The sequence below is a fragment of the Mobula birostris genome, chromosome 3 (assembly GCF_030028105.1).
Source record: "Mobula birostris isolate sMobBir1 chromosome 3, sMobBir1.hap1, whole genome shotgun sequence".
Classification (NCBI taxonomy): domain Eukaryota; kingdom Metazoa; phylum Chordata; class Chondrichthyes; order Myliobatiformes; family Myliobatidae; genus Mobula; species Mobula birostris.
Window position 1 is genome coordinate 72320588 of NC_092372.1, and position 27368 is coordinate 72347955.

General features: G+C 41.6%; 1 protein-coding gene across 7 annotated transcripts in view; it reads left to right on the forward strand.

The window, feature by feature from the left end:
• arap2 (ArfGAP with RhoGAP domain, ankyrin repeat and PH domain 2) overlaps positions 1-27368 on the forward strand; it is a 389695-nt gene that overhangs the window by 60368 nt on the left and 301959 nt on the right. For all 7 annotated transcript variants that reach the window (XM_072252909.1, XM_072252908.1, XM_072252910.1 and 4 more), the window contains one exon: positions 4445-5548. In XM_072252909.1, coding sequence (XP_072109010.1) covers positions 4641-5548 — 908 coding nt within the window. In that variant the 5' untranslated portion in view covers positions 4445-4640. The remainder of the gene's footprint in view (positions 1-4444; positions 5549-27368) is intronic.

The following is a 27368-nucleotide window of genomic DNA, read 5'->3' on the forward strand; positions in this document are numbered from 1 at the left end:
GGCAACCATCTACTACCACTCTGTGGCTTCTCCCACAAAGCCAATATCCAATCCAATTTACTGCCTTATCTAGAATGCCGAGCGACTGAACTTCCTTGACTGGCCTTCCAAGCTGCACTTCGTCAGATGACTTGCTAAAATCCATGTAGAGAACATCCACTGCCTTGCGTACTCAACTTTCCTGGTGGTAACTTTTTCAAAGAGCTCTATTAGATTGGTCAGACATGGGAATACCATACATGAAGCCCTGCTGACTATTCTTAATCAGTCCATGTCTATCCAAAAACTTGTATATCAGGTTCCCCTGAATATCTTCGAATAGCTTTCCCAAGGCTCACTGGCCTACGGTTTCCTGGTTTATTTTTTGAGCCTTTCTAGAGTAGCGGAACAACATCGGCTATCCTCCAATCCTCTGGTACCTCACCTGGCGCTAAGGATGATTTAGATATCTCTGCTAGGGCCTTGGCAGTTTCTGAATTTGCTTCCCGCAGGGTCTGAGGGAACACCTTGACAGGCCCTGGGGATTTATCCACTGTAATTTGCCTTAGAATAGCAAGCACCTCCACCGCTGTATGCTGTGTAGGGTCCAGAAAGTTGATGCTGCTTTGCCTGACTTCTATCCGTCTGTCCGTCTCTTGAGTAAATACAGATTCAAAAAAAAATTAAGTTTCCCGCCACTCCCATCTCTTTTGGCTCCACACATGGATTACCATTCTGATCCTCGGAGGAGCAATTATGTCCCTTGCAATCCTTTTGCTCTCAACATATCTATAGAATCCCTTAGGATTCCCCTTCACTTTGTTTCTAGGGCAACCTCATACCTTCTTTTAGTCCTCCTGATATATTTCTTGCATTTCTTAGACTCCATAATCACCGCATTTGTTTTGATCTGCCTGTACCGGCCATGTACTTCCATTTTTTATTTCTTGATCTGGGCCTCAATATCTCTTGAAAATCAAGGTTTGCTGCACCTGTTATCTTTACCTTTCATTCTGACAGGCACATACACACTTTCTATTCTCAAAATTTCACTTTTGAGGGCCTCCCACTTACCAAGTACACTTTGCCAGAAAACAGCCTATACTAATCCACACTTGCCAAATCTTTTCTGATACGATCAAAATTGGTCTTTTTCCAATTTAGAATCTCAACCCATGGACCAGACCTATCTTTTTGTATATTTACTTTTAAACTAATGGCATTGTGGTCACTGGTTGCAAAGTGTTCCCCTGCACAAATCCCTCTCACCTGCCCTGCCTTATTCCTTAATAGCAGATCAAGTATGGTGTACACTCTTGTTGGTACTTTTACCTACTGATTAAGGAAACTTTCCTGAACATATTTGACACACTCTGTCCTATCTAGTCCTTTTACACTATGGAAGTCCCAGTCAATATGTAGAAAGTTAAACTCACCTACTATCACAGCAGTCTGCAATCTCTTTGCAAATTTGTTCCTCTAAATCAGGGGTGGCCAACCTTTTACATTACATGCGTCAATTTTTTCACGCAGGAGTTCAGATGCACCATACAACTCTTGTACCCCCATTCAATTCTTATAAAAATATGTTAATATAGACATTTTAGCATTTTTACATGATATATTGATTTAATATAAAAGCAAGATAAGCATTACTCAATGAGACTTCTTTTAACAAATATATTTTGTCTTCTTTTGATTTCTTCCTCTTTCTTAATCACATATTCTTTCCGTAACTCAGACCCAAGCACTAGCTTCAGTTTTCCTTCTATCTCAGTCTGATGTTGTGTTTTATAGTGTCTATTAAGATCATGTCTTCTATTATGTGAGGAAGTGTTTTCACAAACAATGTACAACGGTTTTCCTGATGGACCCACTATAAATAAGAACTCATTTTCCCACTGTTCATTGAATTCACGCTTACTATCACTTTCTGCTTTTCTTTTGCACTGTGATGGGTAACAGAATGTAAAAACAAGGCATAATTTTCAGAAAAAATACAAAACTGCAAATGTTTACAAAGGACAAACAAGCACAACTCCGTAGCGCATGAGTGTCAATTGTAAACTGACTGGCAAAAACCTGCGACGCACCACTGGTGCAGAAGCCTGGCACCTCAGGATCAAACAAGTATGAAACATGTATTGAACAGTTATGGAACGACTGCAGAACAAAAGTCCTTCTTTCCTAGTATGACTCATTAAACATTTTTTTAAAAATTGAAAACAGATTAATGTGAAAGAAGATAACATTCGCCAAAAGATGTGCACGAAATAATAAAACCGCTAAAAAATTTGCTAAGTTTTAGATTTATTCTCAGTAAAACCCATTTCTAGCTCTAAGCTACTAGAATTCCTGTTATAGATTTTTTTTCTACCAATAGGTTTTTGGTCAATACTTTTTGCATGAGTAGGCTTACTTTTTTATTACTATCACTGGGGTGCAATGCGCCACTTTTGGCGCATGTGCCATAGGTTGGCCATCCCTGCTCTAAATCCCTCATTAATATAGCCCCATTAACATAGTCATACCCTTCTTATTTTTCAGTTCCACCTGTAACGCCTCACTAGATGAGTTTTCCAGACTGTCCTGATGGAGCACTGCCATGACATTTTTCCTGACTAGTAATGCCACCCTCCTCCTTTAATCCCTCCATGTCTGATGGCTCTTAAAAAAAATTGGAACACTGGAGTATTGAGCTGCCAGTCCTGCCCTTCCTGCAACCAAGTCTCACTAATGGCTACAATACATAATTCCACCTGTTGATTCATGCATTTCCTATGATACTTCTTGCTTTGAAATACACATAGCTCAGGACATTGGTCATATCATTCTCAACTTTTTGATTCCTGACTTTGTCTGAGGTCTTAATAACATCTGTCTCCACAATCTCTCTGCTATTTGTTCTGGCACTTTGGTCCGGTTCAGGTGCAGACTGGCCTTTCTGTACAGTTCCCACCTTTCCTGGAGGAGAGCCCAATGATCCAAAAATCTGATGCTCTCTCTTTTACATCAACTCCTTAGCCATGTGTTAAACTGTATAATCTTTCTGGCCTCAGTAGCATGTGGCATGGGTAGCAATCCTGAGATAACAACCCTGAGGTCCTGCCCTTTAACATAGCAGCTAACTCCCTGAACTCACTTTGCAGAACTGCGTCGGTCTTCTAACTTATGTTATTGAACCCACACGGACTACAACCTTTGGCTGTTTACACTCCCGCTTAAAAATGCTGAAGACTCGATCTGTGATGTTGTTGACCCTGGCATCCGTGAGGCAACGTACCATTCAGGAATCTCATTCTTGTCCACAGGGCTTACTCTCTCATCGCTTTTACCACAGTTCACCTCTTCTCTCCCCTTCCCTTCTGAGTTGCAGTGTCAGACTCGGTGCTTGAGACCCGGCTGCTGTGACCTTTCTCTGCTAGGTCATTCCTCCCCCCTCCGCCGCCCCCTCGCCCCAACAGTATCCAAGGTGATATACCTGTCGTTGAGGGGGATGGCCTCAGGGGTAGTCTGCACTGGCTATTTAACCCCCTTCCCCTTCCTGACTGTCACCCAGTTTCCTGTGTCTGCACCTTGGATGAAACTATCTCTCTATATGTCCTTTCTATCGCCCCCTCAGCCTCCCACGTAGTCTGGAGTTCATCCAGGTCCAGCTTCAATTCTTTAATGTGGAGTGTTAGAAGCTGCGGCTGTATGCACATCTTGCAGGTGTAATCATTAGGGACACTAGACGTCTCCCTGCCTTCCCACATCCCTCGAGGAGCATCCCACTAACCTGCCTGGCATCTCTACTGGTCTAGCTGAGCAAATATAAAGAAGGAAGAACAATAAACTTTGGGGGTGGGGGGGGGAAAGCTCTATTTACAGCTTATTGCTTTCTCTGACTGAAGCCTTGACGAGATAAAGCCCAAAAATCCCCACTCTAACTCTGTCCCCTCAAACAATGGCCGCTCTGACGATGGCCCTGCTTAGCTTTAATTTCTTCTTGCCAATCAATCCTGAATGCTGATTGACCACTGCTCTGCCACACTCCACACTGCCACGAGTCACTGCCTTTTCTACTCAGTCAATGAACCTGGGTAAACTACGTCTTCTCGGGCTTCTGATCTCTCATTTAGGCATGCAAACCTTCGAACCATAACCAGGTTTTGGTCATTTTGGAGGGCCTTTAAGAGAGTTTACCACAGAACCTGGGGCGAGATGAGATAATGGCGGGGCAACAGGGAAATGTTGGAAACTGGAAAGGAACACACTGAGAATGAAGGTGTAGAAATGAGAGAACCACTTCAATCGGAAGTAGCTACTGAAAGTACTGAGGCAGAGGAAGGAGGAGTAGAGAAATGGGTTGGAAAAATACAGGAGCTATGATAATATCTACTGTATCAGATCTGCTGGTCAGAGTAATCTTCAATGTTACTGTCTCTGTGATCAAACTAATACAATTATATTTCTATTCTTTTAGCTTTGTAAATTATGCTGCTTCCTGTGACATCACGAGGAAGAAGAAGGATTACTGTGGATCAGAATAAGCATGAACACATCTGATTATACCGACTGAATAAACTGCAATGGCAGGCAGTGCCAGATTGCTGGATATACAGATGTGTTAGGAGGAATTTGTACATTAAGGAGGATGGAATGAGACACAAGTTGCCACAATGCTGTCGTCCAATGAGACCAATAGCAGCATCATGGACTGGTTGACTGACATTCATCTGGACCAGTACACTGACAATTTCAGACAGTCTGGCTATAGTACACTGGCAGACTGTAAGCACTTAAATAATGAGATTCTTCTCCAGATTGGAATTACTCCAACAGGACATCGGAAAAGGATACTCAGACATTTGCACAACTTGTTTCCAAAAGCTGATGAGTTAAAACTGCCTAAATGCCCTGATGAATTGTTGCCCCGAGGTACAGAATCAGACAGCAATAACCAGGACCTTCCTGCACAGAGTTCACCCAAGGAAGAAGTTGTGAGCAGTCTCCCTGTCTCTAAACTGAGAACTATCTTTATTAAAGGTGATTTAACTTCAAACCCTACCGATCCAGTGAATGTTAGATTTATTAATTCAAAAGACAAACCTCCATCTCCCCAAATGCGGTGTGATGAAACACAGGAGCAATTTTTGCTTAGTAACAGTCCTAAAATAGTTGCATCAGAGAATGATGGTGCCTGCAGTAATCCATGTGAACCACAAGATGATGTGGATAGTAGGCCACCACTTCCACCACGAGTTCATCAGGGAACACCGCCTCTTAAGTTCACTGGAGACAGGATGTCACTGCCTTCTGGTTCTGTTGATTCCTGCCAGTTTTCCTTCGCAGCTGAGCATTCCGCATCCGAGAAAACTAAACGTACATCGAGCAGTCCAAGGGACTCTGCTCTCATTGAGTTTCAAGGCGAGATGATCCTGAATGATTTCTATGATGGAATGCTGGGCACTTCAGAGCAGGTTGTTTCAGGTCCTGTGAAAGCGCCTGACTTTCGAAACAGACCAGTACCACAGCTCCCAAGTTCATGTGTAGTACAAGGAGTTATCCTAAACAAAACAGACAACAGGTATAGTAGCTTACATTGTAAAAAAAAAATTCAAATTTTGTCTTTTTCTGAAAGTGATCATACTGAAGGATCATGTCGCTTTTACAGGGCTAATTTGGCAAACTTGACATTGTCAAACATCAAAGTAATTGTGCGTTTGCAAATTTTGACATTGCTGATTATGTTGAGTGAAATTTTATCTCCTGTTTCAGCAATAAGTTAAATACACATTTTAGCTTACTTTTATTTGACTTTGTTTTGAAATATTGAAATAAACTTATAATGAAATGATTTATTTGTAGACTGCAGATTGGGATCCTTGTCATTTGTGGAGCTGAATATTGCAAGTAATAAGAAAATGCTTGCTAAGATACAAAGGCTATGTAAAATGTGTGAACACAAAAACTTCCTTTTGTTATTTGCATCTTTGACTTTTTTTCTGACTCTTATATAACCCTAATTTATTTATAATTTAGCGACCCAAATGGAAAACATACAGTATGATTGATTTACACAGGATTCATGTATTGTTTCCCTAACTGCAGCTATTTGCCAGAAACTCTCCCCTCCTTTACTTTCTCTATTTGCTCCAATCACTTCATGCTTGCAACCACTGACAGCAATCAGAACATTAATATTGCTTCCACTGAACTTCACTATGTCTTCTGCCCTTTGAGTTGTTCCCTCATCACCACATCAGCGATTTCCTCTGGAGTGCAATGGTACTAAGGAGGCTCAGGATTCTGGGTTTGAACATAAGAAGAGCCTTTGATGGATCTGGGTCTGTATTTACTAAAATTCAGAAGAATGAGGGGTGACCACTTTGAAACCTATTGAATGGTGAAAGGCCTTGATAAGAGTGGATGTAGAGAGAATGTTTCCTATTGTGGGAGAGTCTAAGACCAGAGGACAAAGCCTCAGAATAGAGTGACATCATTTTAGTACAGAAGTAAGGAGGAATTTCTTTAGCCAAAGAGTGGTGAATCTATGGAATTCATTGCTGCGGGCAGCTGTGGAGGCCTGAAGTTTAAGGCAGAGGTTGATAGATCGTTGATTAGTCAGGGCATGAGGCATACAGGGAGAAGGTGGGAGATTGGGGCTGAAAGTTGAATCAGCCATGGTGAGGTTATGGAGCAGACTCGACAGGCCAGATAGTCTAATTCTACTCCTATATCTTATGGTCTTATGGTATCATAGAATTGTAATGGCCCCAGTGTAGCCATTCTCTCTGTTGAAACCCACTGGCTTGTAATAGAACAGTTCCATATCATACTTGATGTGTGTGTTCTCTGGTCCGTGCCCAATGGTAATTCTTGTTACTCTACTCAAAATTTTGTAATGGGTATGGTAGTACAGCGTTCCAGTGCAGCTGACTACCAGAACCTGGACAGTTGATCCAAAGTCGCGCTCAAATCCCATTATAGCTTCTGGGGAATTTAAATACAAATAAATAAGTACTTATTGGATAAAAAGCCACAATATAGCGACCGTGACCATGAAACTAGCAGACTGCTCTTTTTCAAAATAAACTCGTATGACTAATTAATATATATATTAACTAATAGAAAGAAATCAGTCATCTGGCCTTCGTGGGACTCCAGACACATCATATTGTTGACTCTGTAATTGTTGTTCTCTGAAAATGCCTCGTCAGCCAATCAATTCATGAATAACACACGTTTGCCTGCTAGTGACACTCACATCCTGTGAATAAACAATAAAAAGAAATTCTAGCAACACACATCAAAGTTGCTGGTGAATGCAGCAGGCCAGGCAGCATCTGTAGGAAGAGGTGCAGTCAACGTTTCAGGCCGAGACCCTTCGTCAGGACTAACTGAAGGAAGAGTGAGTAAGGGATTTGAGAGGGGGAGGGGAGATCCAAAATGATAGGAGAAGACAGGAGGGGGAGGGATAGAGCCAAGAGCTGGACAGGTGATAGGCAAAAGGGGATACGAGAGGATCATGGGACAGGAGGTTCGGGAAGAAAGACAAGGGGGGAGAACCCAGAGGATGGGCAAGAGGTATATTCAGAGGGACAGAGGGAGAAAAAGGAGAGTGAGAGAAAGAATGTGTGCATAAAAATAAGTAACAAATGAGGTACGAGGGGGAGGTGGGGCCTTAGCGGAAGTTAAAGAAGTCGATGTTCATGCCATCAGGTTGGAGGCTACCCAGACGGAATATAAGGTGTTGTTCCTCCAACCTGAGTGTGGCTTCATCATTACAGTAGAGGAGGCCGTGTATAGACATGTCAGAATGGGAATGGGATGTGGAATTAAAATGTGTGGCCACTGGGAGATCCTGCTTTCTGTGGCGGACAGAGCGTAGATGTTCAGCAAAGTGGTCTCCCGGTCTGCGTCGGGTCTCGCCAATATATAAAAGGCCACATCGGGAGCACAGGACGCAGTATATCACCCCAGTCGACTCACAGGTGAAGTGTTGCCTCACCTGGAAGGACTGTTTGGGGCCCTGAATGGTGGTAAGGGAGGAAGTGTAAGGGCATGTGTAGCACTTGTTCCGCTTACACGGATAAGTGCCAGGAGGGAGATCAGTGGGGAGGGATGGGGGGGACGAATGGACAAGGGAGTTGCGTAGGGAGCGATCCCTGCAGAATGCAGAGGCGGGGGGGGAGGGAAAGATGTGCTTAGTGGTGGGATCCCGTTGGAGGTGGTGGAAGTTACGGAGAATAATATGTTGGACCCGGAGGCTGGTGGGGTGGTAGGTGAGGACCAGGGGAACCCTATTCCTAGTGGGGTGGCGGGAGGATGGAGTGAGAGCAGATGTACGTGAATTGGGGAGATGCTTTTAAGAGCAGAGTTGATAGTGGAGGAAGGGAAGCCCCTTTCTTTAAAAAAGGAAGACATCTCCCTTGTCCTAGAATGAAAAGCCTCATCCTGAGAGAAATTCTGGCCATCGGTTTTGATGTGCCCTTCCTATTGTCATTCCAGACTTCACTGATGAATAAATAAAACAATTGAATGGTGTATATTTTAAAAAAATGTTTATTGGAATCAAAATCTAAATGTGTTCTGAGGTCTGTTGTTAACAACTGTACTAATTATATAGAAATTTGGTGATTTTTAACCTTTCTCGTTACACTGACTTACCATACAGTTGCTCAATTTTAGACCATAAAACATAGGAATAGAATTAGGCCGTTCAGCGCACCGAGCTTGCTCTGCAGTTCCATCATGTGCCTTCAAGTACCCTGAAACCAAGTGCTTAATAATTGAGTCCAACCATTGAGCAGGCTAACAGCCGATAATTCCTTCCTTCTGCATCCCTCCCTCATTAGAGAATGGAGTGATATATGCAATTTTCCACTCTTCTGGAGCTATCCCTTTTAAAAAGTAGTGGTTGTGACCCAGTCCAGCACTGGTAAGGTCCTCCCCACCTTTGAGCATACTTACATGAAGCATTGTCGCAGGAAAACAGCATCTATCATCAGGGACCGCACCACCTAAGTTGTACTTTTTTTGCTGCTGCTGTGAGGAAGAAGATACAGGAGCCTCCAGCCTCATACCTCCAGGTGTGGGAACAGTTATTACTCCTCAACCATCAGGCTCTTGAACCAAATGTCAGTCAGCTTCACTTGCCCCATCATTGAAATGTTCCCACCACCTATAGACTCACTTTCAAGGACTCTTCATCTCATGTTCTCAATATTTGTTGCTGATGTATTTATTATTATTATTTCTGTCTTTTTATATTTGCACAGTTTGTTGTGTTTTGGACACTGGTTGAATGCCCAAGTTGGTGCGGTCTTTTATTGATTCTATTATGGTTATTCTGTTCCGGATTTATTCAGTCTGCCTGCAGAAAATGAATATCAGGGTTGTATATGGTGACATAGATGTACTTTGATAATAAACTTATGTTGAACTTTGCAGCAGAGTAATGAATTTATATTGTAATAATGACAATGAGAATGTGTACAAAATGTAAGTTGGGCATTTAACCCCTTGTAACTGCTTTGCCATTTTGTAAGTTGGTTAGTGATTTTTTTTTTTACTTCTGCTCCATCCACTTGATATCCTGTATGAAACACCAATACATTAAACTCATTAACGCACAGTGGTGGAAAGAAAATCTGGAATATTAGGTCACTTGAGTGTTCTTATTTACTAATTTTAACCTTCTAGTGATATCGGGAGAAATCTTCCACTGTGTACTGTTTAGTTATACAATGTTAGCTGAGTAAGTGAGTACTGTACAGGGGTTTGTTGCTTCCTGTGTTTTCATTAATTGTTATAATCTCCAAGGATAGTGTGTCATGTTGAAAGACTTTGTGCATAATCCCTCAGGATATTGTAGTCACAGCTGTACACAGGGAACATTCATAGGCTTTTCCAGGAATGAGTGCACATTGGGTTTCATTCCCTCCACAAACTACACCCAGATGGTGAAAAACTTATTTTGTGGAGTAGACTGTGTGGATGGGACAAGGTCAGTAAACCCTAAGCTGGGGAAAGATTGAATTGAATTGACTTTATTTCTTACATCCTTCACGTACATGAGGAGTAAAAATCTTTACGTTATGTCTCCAACTTATGTACAATGTGCAATCATAGTAATTTATAATAATTTGTAATAAATAGAACAGTCAATGTAACAGAAATACATTCAAATCAGCATGAGTTAATCAGTCTGATGGCCTGATGGAACAAGCTGTCTCGGAGCCTGTTGGTCCTGGCTTTTATTCTGCAGTACTGTTTCCCGGATGGTAGCAGCTGGAATCGATTGTGATTGGAGTGACTCGGGTCCCCAATGATCCTTTGGGCCCTTTTTTCACACCTGTCATTGTAAATGTCCTGAATCATGGGAAGTTCACAACTACAGATGCGCTGGACTGTCCGCACCACTCTCTGCAGAGTCTTGCTATTAAGGGAGGTACAGTTTCCATACCAGGCAGTGATACAGCCAGTCAGGATGCTCTTAATTGTGCCCCTGTGGAAAGTTCTTAGGATCTGGGAGCTCATGCCAAATTTCCTCAACCGTCTGAGGTGAAAGAGGCGCTGTTGTGCCTTTTTCACCACACAGCTGGTGTGTACAGACCACGTGAGGTCCTCGGTGATGTGCATGCTGAGGAACTTAAAGCTGTTTACCCTTTCAACCCCGGATCCATTAATGTTAATAGGGGTTAGCCTGGCTCCATTCCTCCTGTAGTCCACAACCAGCTCCTTTGTTTTTGCGACAGTGAGGGAGAGGTTGTTTTCTTGACACCACCGTGTCACAGAGATGGCTTCTTCCCTGTAGGCCACTCTGTTATTGTTCCAGGCTTCCAGTGCTAGATCAGGAAAACCCTGGGGTAGGGGTGGGATCAGCAAAACCCTGGGATCGGTCAGTAAACTCCAGCTGGGAACGGTCAGTGACCTGGGTTGGGTGAGTATTGCAGTGTTTTCCAGTAACTGATGCCACACCGGAAATTCAAGTTTACAGGAATGGTCCTATGGTTCTTGTTCTAAATGCACCTGAAAGCTCCTAGAGTACAAGCTCTTGTCATTTCTTGTTACAAAACCAGTTTAAAATAGAAAAAGAACAGAAATTCAGTTCTGGCCAAGATGTACCCACTGAATCAGAAAATCTGTTTATCTTTAATTGGAGTATTTTGGGCTGGATGATATGAGAAAGTTCTCTGTTCGAGGTGTTCACTGAAGTGACCTATCAAATATTGAAAGGCCTAGATAGAGTGGACATAGTGTGGATGTCTCCAGTAGTAGGAGATTCTAGGAACAGAGGGCACAACCTCAGAATACAAGGATGTCCCTTTAGAAAAGGGATGAGGAGGAATTTCTTTAGCCAGAGGATGGGTGAATCTGTGGAATTCATTGGTCAAATCATTGGGTATATTTAAAGCTGAGTTTGATAGGTTCTTGATTGTTAAGGGCATGAAAGGTTATGGGGAGAATGGGATTGAGGGATAATAAATTAGCCATGATAGAATGGCGGACTAGATTCAATGGACTGAATGGCCTAATTCTGCTTTTATGCTTTATGGTCTTATGATCTTTTCCCTTGGAATATAGCAATTTGCTGGCTTCCCAAGTGCTTGCTTTTTTTTTTGTAGTGCTTCCCCGGTGACTACAACTGAGCTGATGAAAAGCTCCAGGCTTCCAATGAAAGGAATCACAGCTAGCTTTGATAGATAATGTCAAATGACTGAGATTGCCGATAGATGAGTGGGTGTCATATGATGAGTTTCTTTCTTTCATGAGTATTGTGTGTTCATTCCTAATTGTGTTTGTGAAAGTGGAACTGAGCCACCTCCCCAACCTGTGAGCTACTTCAGGTGGTAGTTAGTAGTCAACCGTGGTCCTCTGATTCGAGTGTTGGAGTCCAGAAGGGTAAAAAAATTTCCTTCTGTGAAGGGTTTGAGGGCTTAGGAAATCTTGTAGCTTCAATATTGCCAGTATTGATACTTAAAACTTATTCTATTTTTATTTTGTTCACTATTTTAAAATTTCTTCTGTGCTGTTGTGGGATTTGGATACACCTCCCAAAGTATTAGTCCAGCCATTTGGCCTAACAGTACAGTTTGTGCAATGCATTTACTGGTATATGTGAGAGAGCAAGTGGAATGTACCTGACACTGTCTCCTAAACCTCGGGGCTTGATCCCTAACAGTGACTTTCATATCACTGATATTGACCCCAGCTAGGACACTGAAGTCAATGAACAGTAGTATTACTCCACTTGATCGCCGTCTGCTCCAGCTAGACAAATATGCAGTTTCTACCTGAGCAACATCAGCTGCTTCAGAAGCCACAAAACAGATGTGACCATAAGACCAGAATTAGAATCAGAATTTAGGAGCAGAATTAGACCTTTCATCCCATCGAGTCTGCTCTACCAATCCCTCTTGGCTGATTTATTATTCCACTCACCCCCATTCTCTTGTCTTGTCCCCATGAGGTTTGACACCCTTACTAGTCAAGAAACCATCAACCTCCACCTTGAATATACTTAATGACTTAGCCTGCACAGCCTGTCTGTGGCAATGAATTCCACTGATTCATCAACCTCTCGCTAAAGAAATTCCTCCTCATCTCCGTTCTAAATGGGCATCTCTCAATTCTGAGGCTGTGCCCTCTGCTCCTACACTCTCTCACTGTAGGAAGCATCCTGTCTTCATGCACTGTGTCTAGGCCTTTCACGCTTCGATAGGTTTCAGTGACATCCCCCTTCATTCTTCTAAACCCCAGAGAGTGCAGGCCCAGAGCCATCAAATGCTCCTCCTATGTTAATGCTTCCCTTCCTGGGATGATTCTGGTGAGCTTCCTCTGGACCCTTTCCAATGCCAGCACATCCTTTCTTTGATAAGGCGCCCAAAACTGCTCTCAATACTCCAATGTCTTATAAAGCCTCAGCATTGCATCCTTCCTTTTGTATTCTTGTCCTCTTGAATGCTAATATTGCATTTGTCTTCCTTACCACCTCCTCAACCTGCAAGTCAACCTTTAGAGAATCCTACATGAAGACTCCCAAGTTGCTTTGCACCTCTGATTTTTGAATTTTCTCCTCATTTAAAAAAATAATCCACACCTTTATTCCTTCTGCTAAAGTGCATGAGTAGACACTTCCCTGCACCATATTCCATCTGCCACTTCTTTGCCCATTTCCCCAATCTGCATAAGACTTTCTGCAGACACCTTGCTTCCACAACACTACCTGCCCTTCCACCTACTTTTGTATCATCAGCAAATGTGAAAAGAAAAGGTTCTATCACCGACCCCTGCAGCACACCACTAGTCACAGGCAACCAACCAATAAAAGCCCCCTTTATTTCCACTCTTTGCCTCCTGCCAGTCAGCCAATCTTCTATCCAGGCCCTCTGAAAATCCAAATAAACAACATCCACTGACTCTCCTTTGTCTAACCTGCCTGCTAATTCCTCAAAAATTTCTAACAGATTTCTCAAGCAAGACCTCCCCTTTAGAAAACCATGCTGACTTTGGCCTATTTTATCACGTGCTACCAACTAGCCCGAAACCTCATCCTTAATAATAGCCTCAAGTATCCTTCCAACCACTGAAGTCAGGCTAACTGTCCTATAATTTCCTTTCTTCTGCTTACCCCCTTCTTAAGGAGCAATTTTCAACTCCTAGGGAACAATTCCAGAATCTAGTGATGTTTGAAAGATCATTATTAATGCCTTCACTTTCTCTTCAGCTACCTCTTTCAGAACCCTGGGGTGAAGTCCACCTGGTCCAGGTGACATTTCAGCTGTCCATGGGCCTTGGTTTTTAGTAATAGCAATTGCACTCACTTCTGCCCCCTCACACTCGCATTTCTGGCATTCTGTGAGTGTCTTCCACCGTGAAGACTGAAGCAGTTCATTCGCTGTTAAGTTTGTTCTCTATTTCTTTGTTTCTCCCCCCCCCCCATTATTACCTCACCAATTTCACTTACAGCATGGAAACAAGTGATCCTCTCTCTTGAGAGACTGCCTGAAATGGAGGAGAATAACCTGTGACATAACTTGCTGAAGGTGTAAGCTTATAATGATACAGTGAGGTCAACAGGTCAGCTGGAAACTTCATAAATGACAAAGGAGCCTTAGAGTGGATATAGTGACATGAAAGCAGCCAACCAGAGAAGAAATAACTTGCTAGTTCCAATGTCAATCGAATCTTCTGGTGACACTGCTATAAATAACGGGTTGATTTATGCTCTGCTTTTATTTTCTAGGCATTGCAATTTAATCTTTGGAAAAACTATCCTGCTTTAATTAAGGGGAATTGCTGTTATTTTAATTGCATGAGTATATGGATAGGAAAGGTTTAGAGGGATGCAGGCAAATGAGACGAGCTTAGGTGTGCAGCCAGGTCAGCATGGATACGTAGGGCCGAAGAGCCGAGTTTCTTGCCTTTTGATTCCCACCTGCTTTATTCTCATTGTAAGATATTAAGTACTTCTTGTTTTAAAAACCATCTCTCAATTTACTACATGCTATCTGAATTATTCTATTTCTTATTTTTTCAAGAAATTTTATTGATCTCAATTATGAGCACCAACTTCCGGTGGTGAGTTTAATGGACAATCTGTGTGCAAATCCAATTTATTCTTCAAAGTAATTCGGGTCAATAACGTGTTTTTGTTTGTATGATACAAACAGCAGAGTGGAATGAGTGGATGGTTAAATCGGCATCCCCTGTATATCCAGTTGTTGTATTAATAATATGCCTTCGCAGTTCTTGATTACATAAATTATGTTGTTTTCACACATGCAACCAGTTTCTCTTAAAGCAAATTTAACTGTAAGCTCTACTGCAACACTCACTTCTACATCCACTTCCACATCCACTTCCATGAAGACAAAACTGCATGTGTGATATCAAGTAATTGATCTTAACTGTGTTCCAGCAGTACACTGAGAAGATTAAGCTCTTGCTCTATCGTAAACCATCAACTCTGTTGTTTTTTAAAAACGCAAACAACAGGAATTCTGCAGATGCTGGAAATTCAAGCAACACACATCAAAGTTGCTGCTGAACGCAGCAGGCCAGGCAGCATCTCTAGGAGGAGGTACAGTCGACGTTTCAGGCTGAGACCCTTTGTCAGTCCTGACGAAGGGTCTCGGCCTGAAACGTCGACTGTACCTCTTCCTAGAGATGCTGCCTGGCCTGCTGCATTCACCAGCAACTTTGATGTGTGTTACTCTGTTGTTTTGCCATTGTTCCTGCAGTCCCAATCATTGCAAAAAAAACTGAGGATCATCACTGGTGCAGAACTGAGATATAATCCTGTATCTGACTCATTGCCAAAATCAGTTTTCATTTTCCCAATGTTTTCTGCCATCACCACTATTTCCCTTCCCATATATTGTAACTCTTCTGTTCTGTTTTGTAACTTCAAAGCATTAAACTAATTCAAAAGAGGACAGGGCTGTCCAAAATGTAGGTCTAACTTCAAGTTTACTTTAAGTGAGGTGCACATGTATCACCTGGTAGTGTGGTGATGTATGCAATTCACTTATTTATACATATAACCCATAATGAGTTATTTTAAATGAAGAGGAATACTTAATCAGCAACATATTTTACAAGATTATTTAAATATAACTAAAATACTAAATACACAACACTCTTCTCTGCTGGGCTATAAACTCCAACTCAATGTAGCATGCATCTCTGTTATATCTCTAATATATTTTGTAGCCTGGGGAAAAGTACACGCTCAGGACAACAAAAACTTTTTCGGGTTTTAATTCCTTTATTGGTTTTTGATGTTTAAGTACCAGAAGAGGGTCATGAAACAAAACGAATGAATTTACAACCAGTTCTTGCCGTTACAATCTCAGTTTAACTTTCAATCCACACCCTTGTGTATGGACAGAATTGCATATGCAGTAGGAAAATACCAGAATTAATACGGTACTAATACGGTAGTGGCAATCCTGAAGGAACACAATACAAACAACATTAGGATCCCACCCACCCTGCATCTTATACATAACAGCGAAAAATGTAAGCGAATACATCTCATCTAAGACGTACACACGTGCTGAACTTCCGAACAGAGACTAAACATTCACGTTATGCGGTTACATGCACAATCAGTCCTGATACAATAAAGTTAGACAAAAGGTACAGTTTGGCACAGCTTTTACAAGGTATTGCCTGGTAGTTAAATTACAGGAAGACTGACCTACTTGGCTGGTGAGGAACTTTGCCCAAGCCACGCAATCTAGCGTTGAGTCACTTACTCAAGAAAATCTAAAGCATCCACATGTCAAATATGTCAAATTACCGATATTCTCGATCCGCCAACAAGCATAAACAAATTCACATGGATATTGTCAATTAATGCTCACCTTTCCTCACCATGCCCAGAACACTCTGGGAAGAACCCAATCCCAACGCCTTACCACGTCTTCAGCAGAAAGCAAAATGGTTTCCCCACTGTCCCGCATGTGCGTAAGGACATCACCGTCTCCCTTAAAGACACAGTCAACTATTCTAGCATTACCCGGATGACTGCCTAAGTACACTTTTAACGATGCTGAATAAGATCGGACGGTCACCCAGTTACATATATATATATATATATATATATATATATAATTCATTATATATTACAACTACTATATACAGACATTGACAGCATAGAAAACTTTAAATTGTCCCATTCAGGTGGAAAGATTTAATCACTGTGGAGGATTTCTTACTCTTGTGGAATAACATCTTTCCTGACAAGGGAAGTTAATCTGCTTGGCAGGTGAGACTTGTGGCTGTGGAAACAATCTTAGATTCTGGGGCCTATCCTGCGGTGGTTGTAAGAGTTAACTCTGAGACTGCAGGAAGTGGTTCTGATAGCGGAAGACAACTTTCTTCTTTTTTCTTCTAGTTTGAGCATCTTGATTTTGTGAAGGTACACTTAGTTCGCTGGAGTACTCTCTTATTAATCATTTGGTTGCCCCCTTTAGGATCTTGTTTCTCATCTTCGTTTTCTTATCCACAACATCATCTGTTTTCACATCTCCATTGACACGTTTCTTTCACAAACAACTTTTTGTCACCCACTTGAAGTTCATGCAATAACCTCAATGTGCATTCTGATTCTTTATACTCACAAAAGCCAAATGCTTGCAGCTTTCCTGCAGCTCCGTGAACTCACTGCCAGCTTAAAACCAAGCCACATTTTGCAAGTAATTGCCTGATGAACATATCAGAAGCTTTCTCAGATAGGTTGCCTACAAAAACTGTTGTAGTCAGACCACTGCTTTTGTTACTTTCATGCTTCCTCTGAGCAGCATGTTCCTTGCTTGGCCCAATATATTTTCCAACCAAAGGCATGGAGTTTGGCACTAATACTGTACCTGTTCCTCTTCTGTTGGGCAATGGTTCATAGTATTCAGCATAGAGACTGTTGTGGTATCATCCAGTATCCTTATTAATTCCATTTCACTTGACTTCTTTGTAGCAGATGTGGCATGCAAATGGTAGATGGATGTCCAATCAAGTTGTAGTTGTCTCAGCCACTCAAGTCCCCAATAAGCTGGTCCTCCTGTTTTTACCACATACAAGCTCAATATGACTAGTTGGTTGTTGTAATACATAGTTACAGATGCCATTCCCACAGGAGTTATCTTTTCTTCAGTATAAATTCTTAGTTGGAAATCTACAGGCTTCAGTTTGGAATCTTTGAAGTCCCGTTCAAACTCGTTTAGTGGAATGACTGGAACAGCTGAGCCATTGTTCAATTCCATTTTAATTAATTTTGCTGTTCACTTCTGGTGTAAGGCATATTGCTTGTCTATGGTTAACTTCCACGCTATAAATCATTATTATCAGATTTTTCATCAACAGCATGCAGATTAGTGCTCTTTTTGAGACTGCAACTTGACTCTTTATCTTTTTTTCTGTGCAGTCCATTTAGTTTTGCCTGTCCAACAGGCTCAAGGGTCTTGGTCTGAAACATCGACTGTACCTCTTCCTAGAGATGCTGCCTGGCCTGCTGCATTCACCAGCAACTTTGATGTGTGTTGCCTGAATTTCCAGCATCTGCAGAATTCCTGTTGTCTTAGTATGTTCTACTTTGTTGCATTTTTTGTAAGTCGCACCTTTAAATCTGCATTTGTTTGGTGTATGTGAGGCCCTGCCACAATGATAACACAATTTGTTTGGCATGGCTGGTTTCTGTTTAGTTGCTATAATTTTATTCATGCTCACTTTCGTTCCTGACTGCAACTCAGTTGTATCTCTGTCTGTGGTTTCCATTGATGCAGTGATTTCAACTGCTCTTTTGAATGTAAGTTGTGCTTCAGTGATGAGCTATTTTTGAATGCTTTCTTTTAATATTCCACAAACCAGATGATCTCTTAGTGTTCATTAAGCCCATTACCAAAATGACAATGCTCAGGCATTCTCTTTAATTCAGCCGTGTGTGCTGAAATAGACTTTTTTTCTCCACCGCTGTTGAAGAGTTTCAGCCCAAAACGTCGACTCTACTCTTTTCCACAGATGCTGCCTGGTCTGGGTTCATGCAGCATTTTGTGTGTGTTGCATGGATTTCCAGCATCTGCAGATTTTCTCTTGTTTGTGAAATGGACTTCCCTTCTTTTTGAATCTACTTATAAAACTTAGTGGTCTGCAATCAATAATGGATTTGGCTCTAAGCCTTCCTGCATAATTTTTACAATATCAGTAAAGCTCATCTCTGCGGTCTGGTTGGAGCAGTCAAACTTCGAAGCAAACTGTTAGCCATTAAACCCAATGCACTCAGCAAAATTGGTACTCGTTTCTCATTAGCTTCAAAATATTGCTGAATTAGCTCAGTATACAGTACGTATCCAGTTATCCTTTCTGTAATCAGACGTGTCAATTTTTCTAATATAGCCAGCCATTCTTGCTTTTTTTAATGATTATTATTACCCGGTACTCACTGCTTATGAACCTATGAATTCTACCATTTACTGCCATTTTTTAAAAAGCTGGATCGTGTCTTCCCTTCTGAAGAACACGTGCTTTTTGTAACTCAACCATTCCTTGCTGCGTTTTTTTTTAATATCTCACTATACTTCAACAGGCTGTAGACATCTTAGATTCTTTTGAAAACTACCTTATCGCCAGTGTTATGTTTTGTCACTTCAAAGCATTGAACTAACTTAAAGGAAGACATGGGAGTATGAAATGTAGTACTAACTTCGAGCTTATTTTAAGTGAAGCATGCTGCATGTATCATGTGGTAGTGTGATGACAGAAGTAATTCACGTATTTATGCATATAACCCATACTGAATTATTTTCAATGAACAAGAATGCTTAATCAACAACATATTTTACAGAATTACTTAAATATAAGTGGAATATTGAATATACCACATCTTCAGCGTGATGTTGTCACATCCATTTGGTCTTTCTCCACGTTCAAGCCTGTATGAAAACCTCTGTGCATTTTCACCCATCTCTTAATGAGCTCCTGTTGGGGGCTTTGTTTATCCAAACTTGTTCTCCCTCATCATTTCACTTTAAATCTTCAAAAAAAAAAATTCCAAAACCATGTCATCTTGACTAATCATTGCCTTCTCTTTTTTTGTTCATTTACTTTACCGTATTCCTTTTCCTTACCTAAATTAACTTCCCTTGCATCTTTGTTTTAGCTTAATATAATTACCACTATGATGTTTATGACTAAATTCTTTATTTAGTGGACAGTTCAAATTGATGAATACTCTTTCTAATTTTCTTGCACACTTACCGATTCAAAGTAGTCCGTGACCACTGGGCTCGGTCTGTATGCTCGCTCCCCCGCCCTCACTTCCCCTCCTCGCTGTACCCCCCTCGCTCTACCCTTCCCTCCACCCTCTCCCTTTCCTCCCTTTCATCCTCATCGACTGATGTCCAACACTGTTTACAATATCCAAGATGAGACCAAATTAATATTTCATAGATGTACTTACTGTAGCCTCCCTGCTTTTGTATGTTATGGCTCACCTGATGATTGTTTAGAAGCCTCAAGTCCATTCACAATGAAATGATCACCTTTTCCTGGTTTTGTATCTGCACAATATCTCTAGGTAAAGGAGTAGTGTTGCTGGGATTTGGGTGGTGATTGTGAAACCATCTGCAGATGTTTCTTTTCATCTCGCACGGTAAACATTGAGGGTTATAAGAGTTTGGGATTCATATGCTGTGCAGCTTGGGCTTGAGGTGAAGAATAGCCTCATAAGTATTTGGAGATAGAGTAGGAAAGTGAACACAGAAGCCTCTTATGAGCACAAGAAATAGGAGCAGGATTAAATATAAACTTTTATTCATAAAGGTTGGCTAATTTCCACATGATCCCATGCACCTTGATTTCTCTTGATATCCAGAAAGATAATCACTTTCTGTCTTGAGGTAATTCAGTGACTGGGCCTCCACGGCCTGCTTGTGTGGAAAATTCCAAAGGTTCGCTACAGACAGAGTGAAATCTCTAAACCACACAATAGAAAACAATGAAAATGAGTCATCAACCAAGAGAAATGAAAAGAATTGAAGTAAACACAACTGAAAAGATCAAGTATGACTCAGGCAAACTGCTCAATTCGTTTTTCTTTTCTCATTTCTTCTTATCTTGTTCTTGAAGGGCCAACTTGTTGAGACCCTGATGCCCTTGCAAGGGAAACCTCATCACCTTCTGCCCTGTGAAGACGTGTCAGAATTGAATTGTGTGTTACATAGTTTTTCTGAACTGCCATAGCAGATGTTCTAACACAAACTACTTCTCCATGCTTTCATGTGACCATTCGATATAATCTACCAGTTCCCACCATGAAAACTGGACTTGGTAAAATATTCTCTAATTACAGAATTGTATAAAATAAGAAAGCTTAATAGATATCACTTTAAAAAAAATACTGTACCCCCCCCCCCACCCCACCTAAGTTCAGCCTTCACAGCAATGGTTACCAATCATGTGGGTAGTCAGAGGCTTTTTCCCAGGGCTGAAATGGTTGCCACAAGAGGACACAGGTTTAAGGTGCTGGGGAGCAGGTACAGAGGAGATGTCAGGGGTAAGTTTTTTACTGAGAGAGTGGTGAGTGCGTGGAATGGGCTGCCGGCAACTGTGGTGGAGGCGGATACGATAGGGTCTTTTAAGAGACTTTTGGATAGATACATAGAGCGTAGAAAAATAGAGGGCTATGGGTAACCCTAGTAATTTCTAAGGTAGGGACATGTTCGGCACAACTTTGTGGGCCGAAGGGCCTGTATTGTGCTGTTGGTTTTCTATGTTTCTATATCTTTTGGGGGATTGAGGGGTGGGAGAGTTTACTTAAAAATAAATACTTATCAGATGGCTGGAGATCTAACTTAATGTTTCTGTTCCCACTCAGCAGGTCAGACCAAGTCAGTGGGAATGGAAACAACGTTAACATTTTAGACCTTTTATTAAAACCTGCAGAGTTAATTCTTCATGTTTTCAGATGTTTTCGGGCCTCAGTATTTCTTGCATTTTCTACTTTTAAGAGGTAGTATGTACCTTGCTTTCTTAGGGTTTTGGATCTTTGAAGTGAGTCTGCATCAAATTTCCAAAAGACTAGCGAAAATGAAAAGCTCGATGTCTGATGATATATCTATATATGGAGCACGCCTCCTCTTTCTATGTTTAGAACTTTGGTTTCACACTTCCTCAGTAATCAACTTCATGTTCCAAAGAGCATAGGCGTGAAACAGGCCTTCTAGCTGTCAAGATGGTTAATTTTATGGTCACAATAATGCATTGGCAGTTCGGGTGCATGGTTGAGGGGTGAATTTTTGATCAACGCAAATATATTGTCTGTGTTAAGTTTCCAATATATTATTTAATTTGGATAAGGCTAGGAATGTGAAGTTAGCAAATTATTGAAGGTTGTACAGTTATTTTGGTCTTAATTTTGTATAACATAAATTTCCCACAAAACTGTCCAAGACACAGAGCGAGGAAGTATACTTAAAAGTTTCACACACACAATGCTGGAGGAACTCAGCAGGCCAAGCAGCACCTATGGAAAAAAGTATAGTTGATGTTTCGGGCTAAGATCTTTTGGCAGGACTTAAAAGTTTACCTTTGATATGCTTATTATTTTCAGCCTTGCTTGCTGCATTCTTTTCATTTCTCTTCACTGATTACTCATTTCTAATAACATTGTGTACTGTGCAGTTTAAAGATTTCATTCTGTTTTCATTTGCTTTCATCGGAGACTGGTGTTTACAGAGGCAATGAAACCCCCCACCACCGCTATCTGTATGGAAGGGTTCTTCACTGCTGATTCCATAGAATTTTGTTTTTGAGTTGGGATGTTAGTCCTGAGCTGAACCCCCAGAACTGGAGGAATGGTGGACCACTCTTAATTTGGCATAGATGATCCTACCAAGAACAAAGTCCTCGGCCCTGATTCCAGCCAGTGTAGCTTTCCGAGTCATTGAGGCATGCAAGCCTCCAAATCCTACGACAAGGTTGTGGTCTTCTTGGAGGTTTTCTATTCATAGAACTTCAGGGATTTTTGTGAGGTATCTCACGTGTCTTGTCAATGTGATCATATGGATGTTTAGGGGAACATGTAATACTATAGTTGAACTTGACCTTTTGCTTAGTAAGAACCTGGATGGATTTTTCCTGCACTGCCTTAGTCTATCAACAAGCTAAGCACACTGAAGCAAATTACTTCCCTTTTGCTACATTGTCTCCTGAAGCACTAAGGCTTTCAGATTGTGATAAGCAGAGAAAGAACTGCACTTCATAAACAGACAAGAGATTCTGCAGATGCTGAAAACTCAGAGCAACACACACAAAATGCTGGAGAAACTTAGCAGGTCAGGCAGCATCCATGGAAATGAATAAACATTCAGTGTTTCAGGCCGAGACCCCATCTTCAGTACTGGAAAGGAAGGGGAAGGATGCCGGAATGAGAAGGTGGAGGGAGGGGAATAAGGACGTTAGAAGGTGATAGGTGAAGCCGGGTGGGTGGGGGAGAGGGGATGAAGTAAGAAGCAGTGAGGTGATAAGTAGAATAGGTAAAGGGCTAGAGAAGAAGGAATCTGATGGGAGAGGTGAGTAGACCATGGGAATAAAGGAAGGAGGAGGAGAGGTGATAGGCAGGTGAGGAGAAGAGGCAAAAGGCCAGAGTGGGGGATTGAAGAGGGGAGGGAGTGGGTAAATATCGGAAGTTGGAGAAATTGATGTTTGTGCTATCAGGTGAGGAGCCATCTAGACATTATGAAGTATTGCTCCCTCACCCTGAGAGTGGCCTTTTCATGGCATAAGAGAAGGCCGAGGTCTCTACATGTCATTATGGGAATGGGGATAGAAACTAAAAAAGGTTGATGATTGAGAAATTCCGCTTTTAGTGGATGGAATGGAAGTACTTGACTAAGCAGTTGCCCAAACTACGTTGAGTCTCACCAATTTGGAGGAGAGCACATCAGAAGCACCAGATATAGTAGATTACCCCAGCAGATTTGCAGGTGAAGTGTTGCCTCACCCAGAAGAACTGTTTGGGGCCCTAAGTGGAGGTGAGGAAGTGAATGGGTAGGTGTAGCACTTCTGCAACATACAGGAATAAATGCTAGGAGGGAGAGCAATAGGGAGGGACGAATGGGCAAGGGAATCATGGAGGAATGTGGAGAGTCTGGGGGGGGGTTAAAGATGTGTTTGGTGGTAGGGTCCTGTTGAAGATGATGGAATTTATGGAGAATTATGTGGTGGATGTGGAGGCTTATAGGATGGAAGGTGAGGACAAAAGGAACTTTCACTGCTAAGGTGGCAGGAAGATGGGTTGAGTGCAGATATTCAGGAAATGGAGGAGATGCAGGTGAGGGCAGTATCAATGGTAGTGGAAGGAATACCCCTTTCTTTGAAGAAGGAATACATTTCTTATATCCTCTTTGTAGGAACAGATACAGCAGAGACAAAGGAATTGAGAAAAGGAATGGTATTTTTGCAGGGTAGGAAGAGGTATTGTTAAGATAGCCGTGGGAATCAGTAGATTTATAAAAGATATTGGTAGACAATTTGTCTCCAGAGTTGAAGACAGAGAGATTGAGAAAAGGGCGAGAGGTTTCAGAAATGGACCAATTGAATTTAAAGGCAGGTTGGAAGTTTGGAGATAGAGTTGGTGAGCTCAGCATGGGTACATGAAACGGCACCAATATAATCGTTGGTGTAGTGTAGAAAGAGTTGGGGGCCATGAATGTGGAAAGATTGGAATATGGGCTGCCCACATAACCAATGAAAAGGCAGATGATGGAATTGATGGCTTTGTTGCAAAGTTTGCAGACAATATAAAGATAGGTGGAGGGGCAGGTAGTTTTGAGGAAGTAGAGAGACTACGGAAGGACAGACAGATTAGGAGAATGGGCAGAGAAATGACAAATGGAATATAGTGTCGGGAAGTGTATGGTCATGCACTTTGTTAGAAGAAATGAAAGGGTTGACTATTAGCATTCATTTCAAGAGGACTAGAGTATAAAAGCAAGAATGTAATGTTGAGACTTTGTAAGCACTGCTGAGCCCTCACTTGGTCTATTGTGAGCAGTTTTGGGCCCCCTATCTTAGAAAGGATGTTCTGAAACTGGAGAAGGTTCAGAGGAGGTTCACGCAAATGATTCCAGGATTGAATAGCTTGTCATATGAAAAGTGTTTGATGGCTCTGGGCCTGCATTCATTGGAATTCAGAAGAATGAGGAGTAACCTCATTGAAACCTATCAAATAGTGAAAGTCCTTGATAGATTTGATGTAGAGAGGATTTTTCCTATGGTAGCAGAGTCTAAGACCAGAGGACACAGCCTCCGAATAGAGGGGCGTCCTTTTAGAACGAAGATGAGGAGGAATTTTTAGTAGCCAGATAGTATGAAATTTTTTTGCCACTGGAAACTCTGGAGGCCAAGCCTTTATGTGTATTTAAGGTAGAGGTTGATAGATTTTTGACTGATCAGAGCATGAAGGGATATGGAGAGAAGACCGAAGATTGGGGCTGAGAGGAAAATTTTGATCAGCCATGATGAAATGATGAAACGGACTCGGTGGCCAAATAGCCTAATTCTGCTCCTATAGAGTGACTATAAAGAGTATTCACTCCCTCTTGTAAGTTTTCATGTTTTATTGTTTTTCAACATTGAATCACAGTGGATTTAATTTGGATTTTTTGACACTGATCAACAGGAAAAATGAGAGCAGATCTCTACAAAGTTATCTAAATTAATTACAAATATAAATCACAGAATAATTGATTGCATGGAGTTCATCCCCTTCAATCAGTATTTAGTAGATGCTCCTTTGGCAGCAATTACAGTCTTGAGTCTGTGTGGATAGGTCTCTATCAACTTTGATCAGTGTCAAAAAAAAAGTCAAGTTAAATTCACTGTGATTCAATGTTGTAAAACGATAAAAGATGAAGACATCTGGTGGGGGTATGAATACCTTTTATAGGCACTGTATATCCATGCTATCAATTTTTCTTTAAGGCCATGAACCTCAAACTTGTTGCTCAACCTTTTCTGTGGAAGTGGATATAGATATCACATCACTGCATCTCTTCATCAGTTCTGATCCCTCATTAAAAAAAAATCTATCATATTGATTGAACACAATTTTGCCTTAGCAAATCCATGTTAGCTTGCTTAATCAATTTTCCTCCTGGTGATTTTTAATCTTATTCCAGATTGTATCGCTGCAAGCTTTTCCATTATTAAGGTTGAAATGTAGACACGAGAGCGTGCGGATGCTGGATATCTTGAGCAACACACACACAAAATGCTGGAGGGTTTCTCAGCCTAAAACAGTGACTGGTTTATTTCCTTTGCTAGATGCAGCTTGACCTGCCTAGTACCTTCAGCATTTTGAGTGTGTGTTACTAAGATTAAAACGATTGTCTGTATTTGCTGGACGTGAACTTGCTCCCTAGTTTGAACACTGAGTAATGCTTTTTTTCTTGGCCACAGACCACTGACCCCATCCCTATATCCAAAGAACAGTGAATGATTATAATCAGTGTTCTGATGATTTCTCTCGTCCTCTCAAAGTTCTAAAATGCATCCTAACAGGAACCTGTCAACTTTTCTAATATCTCCGTGCTGTCAACTTTCAATAAATGTATGGTCACAACTATTTTTTAGTTGAAGCATCTGATTCCTTGGAGGGAGCAGACGTAGAATACACATTTAGCATTAAACCGCTGCTTTCAGTGTCTGTGTACAATGTCCAATTTTTGTCCTACTTCTTGAATTAGCTAAGGAACATTTTTGGGATTTTTTTCAACATTGGCAACTAATCTGAAACACTTACTTTGCTCTCTTAGTTTTCAGCAGACCTCTGATTCACCCCAATTCTTGTGGGTATTTGCTGCCAGAAGCTTAACATAAGCAACCTTTCTTGCATTAACTTCCTCTATATATTCTGTCATTGAATATGATCTGGATTTTATTTTTAACTTGCTCTTTATAGGAATGGAGCTCACCCTTCTTTGAACCACCATTTCCTTAAAAGCAACCCATTATTCAGCCACAGTTTTGCTTGTTGAATAAGAATAATTCAAGAGCAAGCGGAGCGACCATTCTTTTTAGTGTGCAAGAGTGGCTTTGGCTGATCAGGCTTGTAAGTTAGTCACTTGCTCTATGTTCTTATTTGTTCATTCCCTATCTATCAGTGCATAGTGTAGTGAGAATGGCTCCCCAGGCAGTGTTTTGTACTGTGTGTGGGATGTGGGAAGTGTGGGAGACCTCCAGTCTCTCAGATAAACACATCTGCACCAGGTGCACCGAGCTGCAGCTCATATGAGAAGGTGTTAAGGAACTGCAACTGCAGTTTGGTGACCTTTGACTCATATGGGAGAATGAGGAAATGATAGACAGGAGCTACAGGGAGATAGTCACCCCTGGCTTGCAGGAGACCGGTGACAGAGTGACTGTCAGGAGAAAGAGGGAAAATGTGAAGTCAGTGCAGAGTACACCTGTGGCTATTCCCCTCAATGTTGTATGTAACTTTCCATACTATTGAGAGGGACGACCTACTGGGGGGAGCCATAGTGACTGGGTCTCTGGCACGGAGTCTGCTACTGTGGCTCAGAATAGCAGAGAGGTGAGGAGGACTGTGGTGTTGATAGGAGATTCCTTAGTCAGGAACAGAGATGAGGAGATGAGGTTCTGTGGGCGTGATAGAGACAGCTGGATGGCATGTTGCCTCCCTGGTGCCAGGATCAGGAATGTCTTGGATCATGTCCATGGCATTCTCAAGGGCGAGGGTGAGCAGCCAGCAGTTCTGGTGCATATTAGCACCAATGACATAGGTAGACAAGGTGTGGAAGTTAGGTGAAAGTTGAGAAACAGGACCTCCAAGGTAGTAACCTCTGGATTGCTGCCTATGCCACGTACAATGTGAGGGTAAG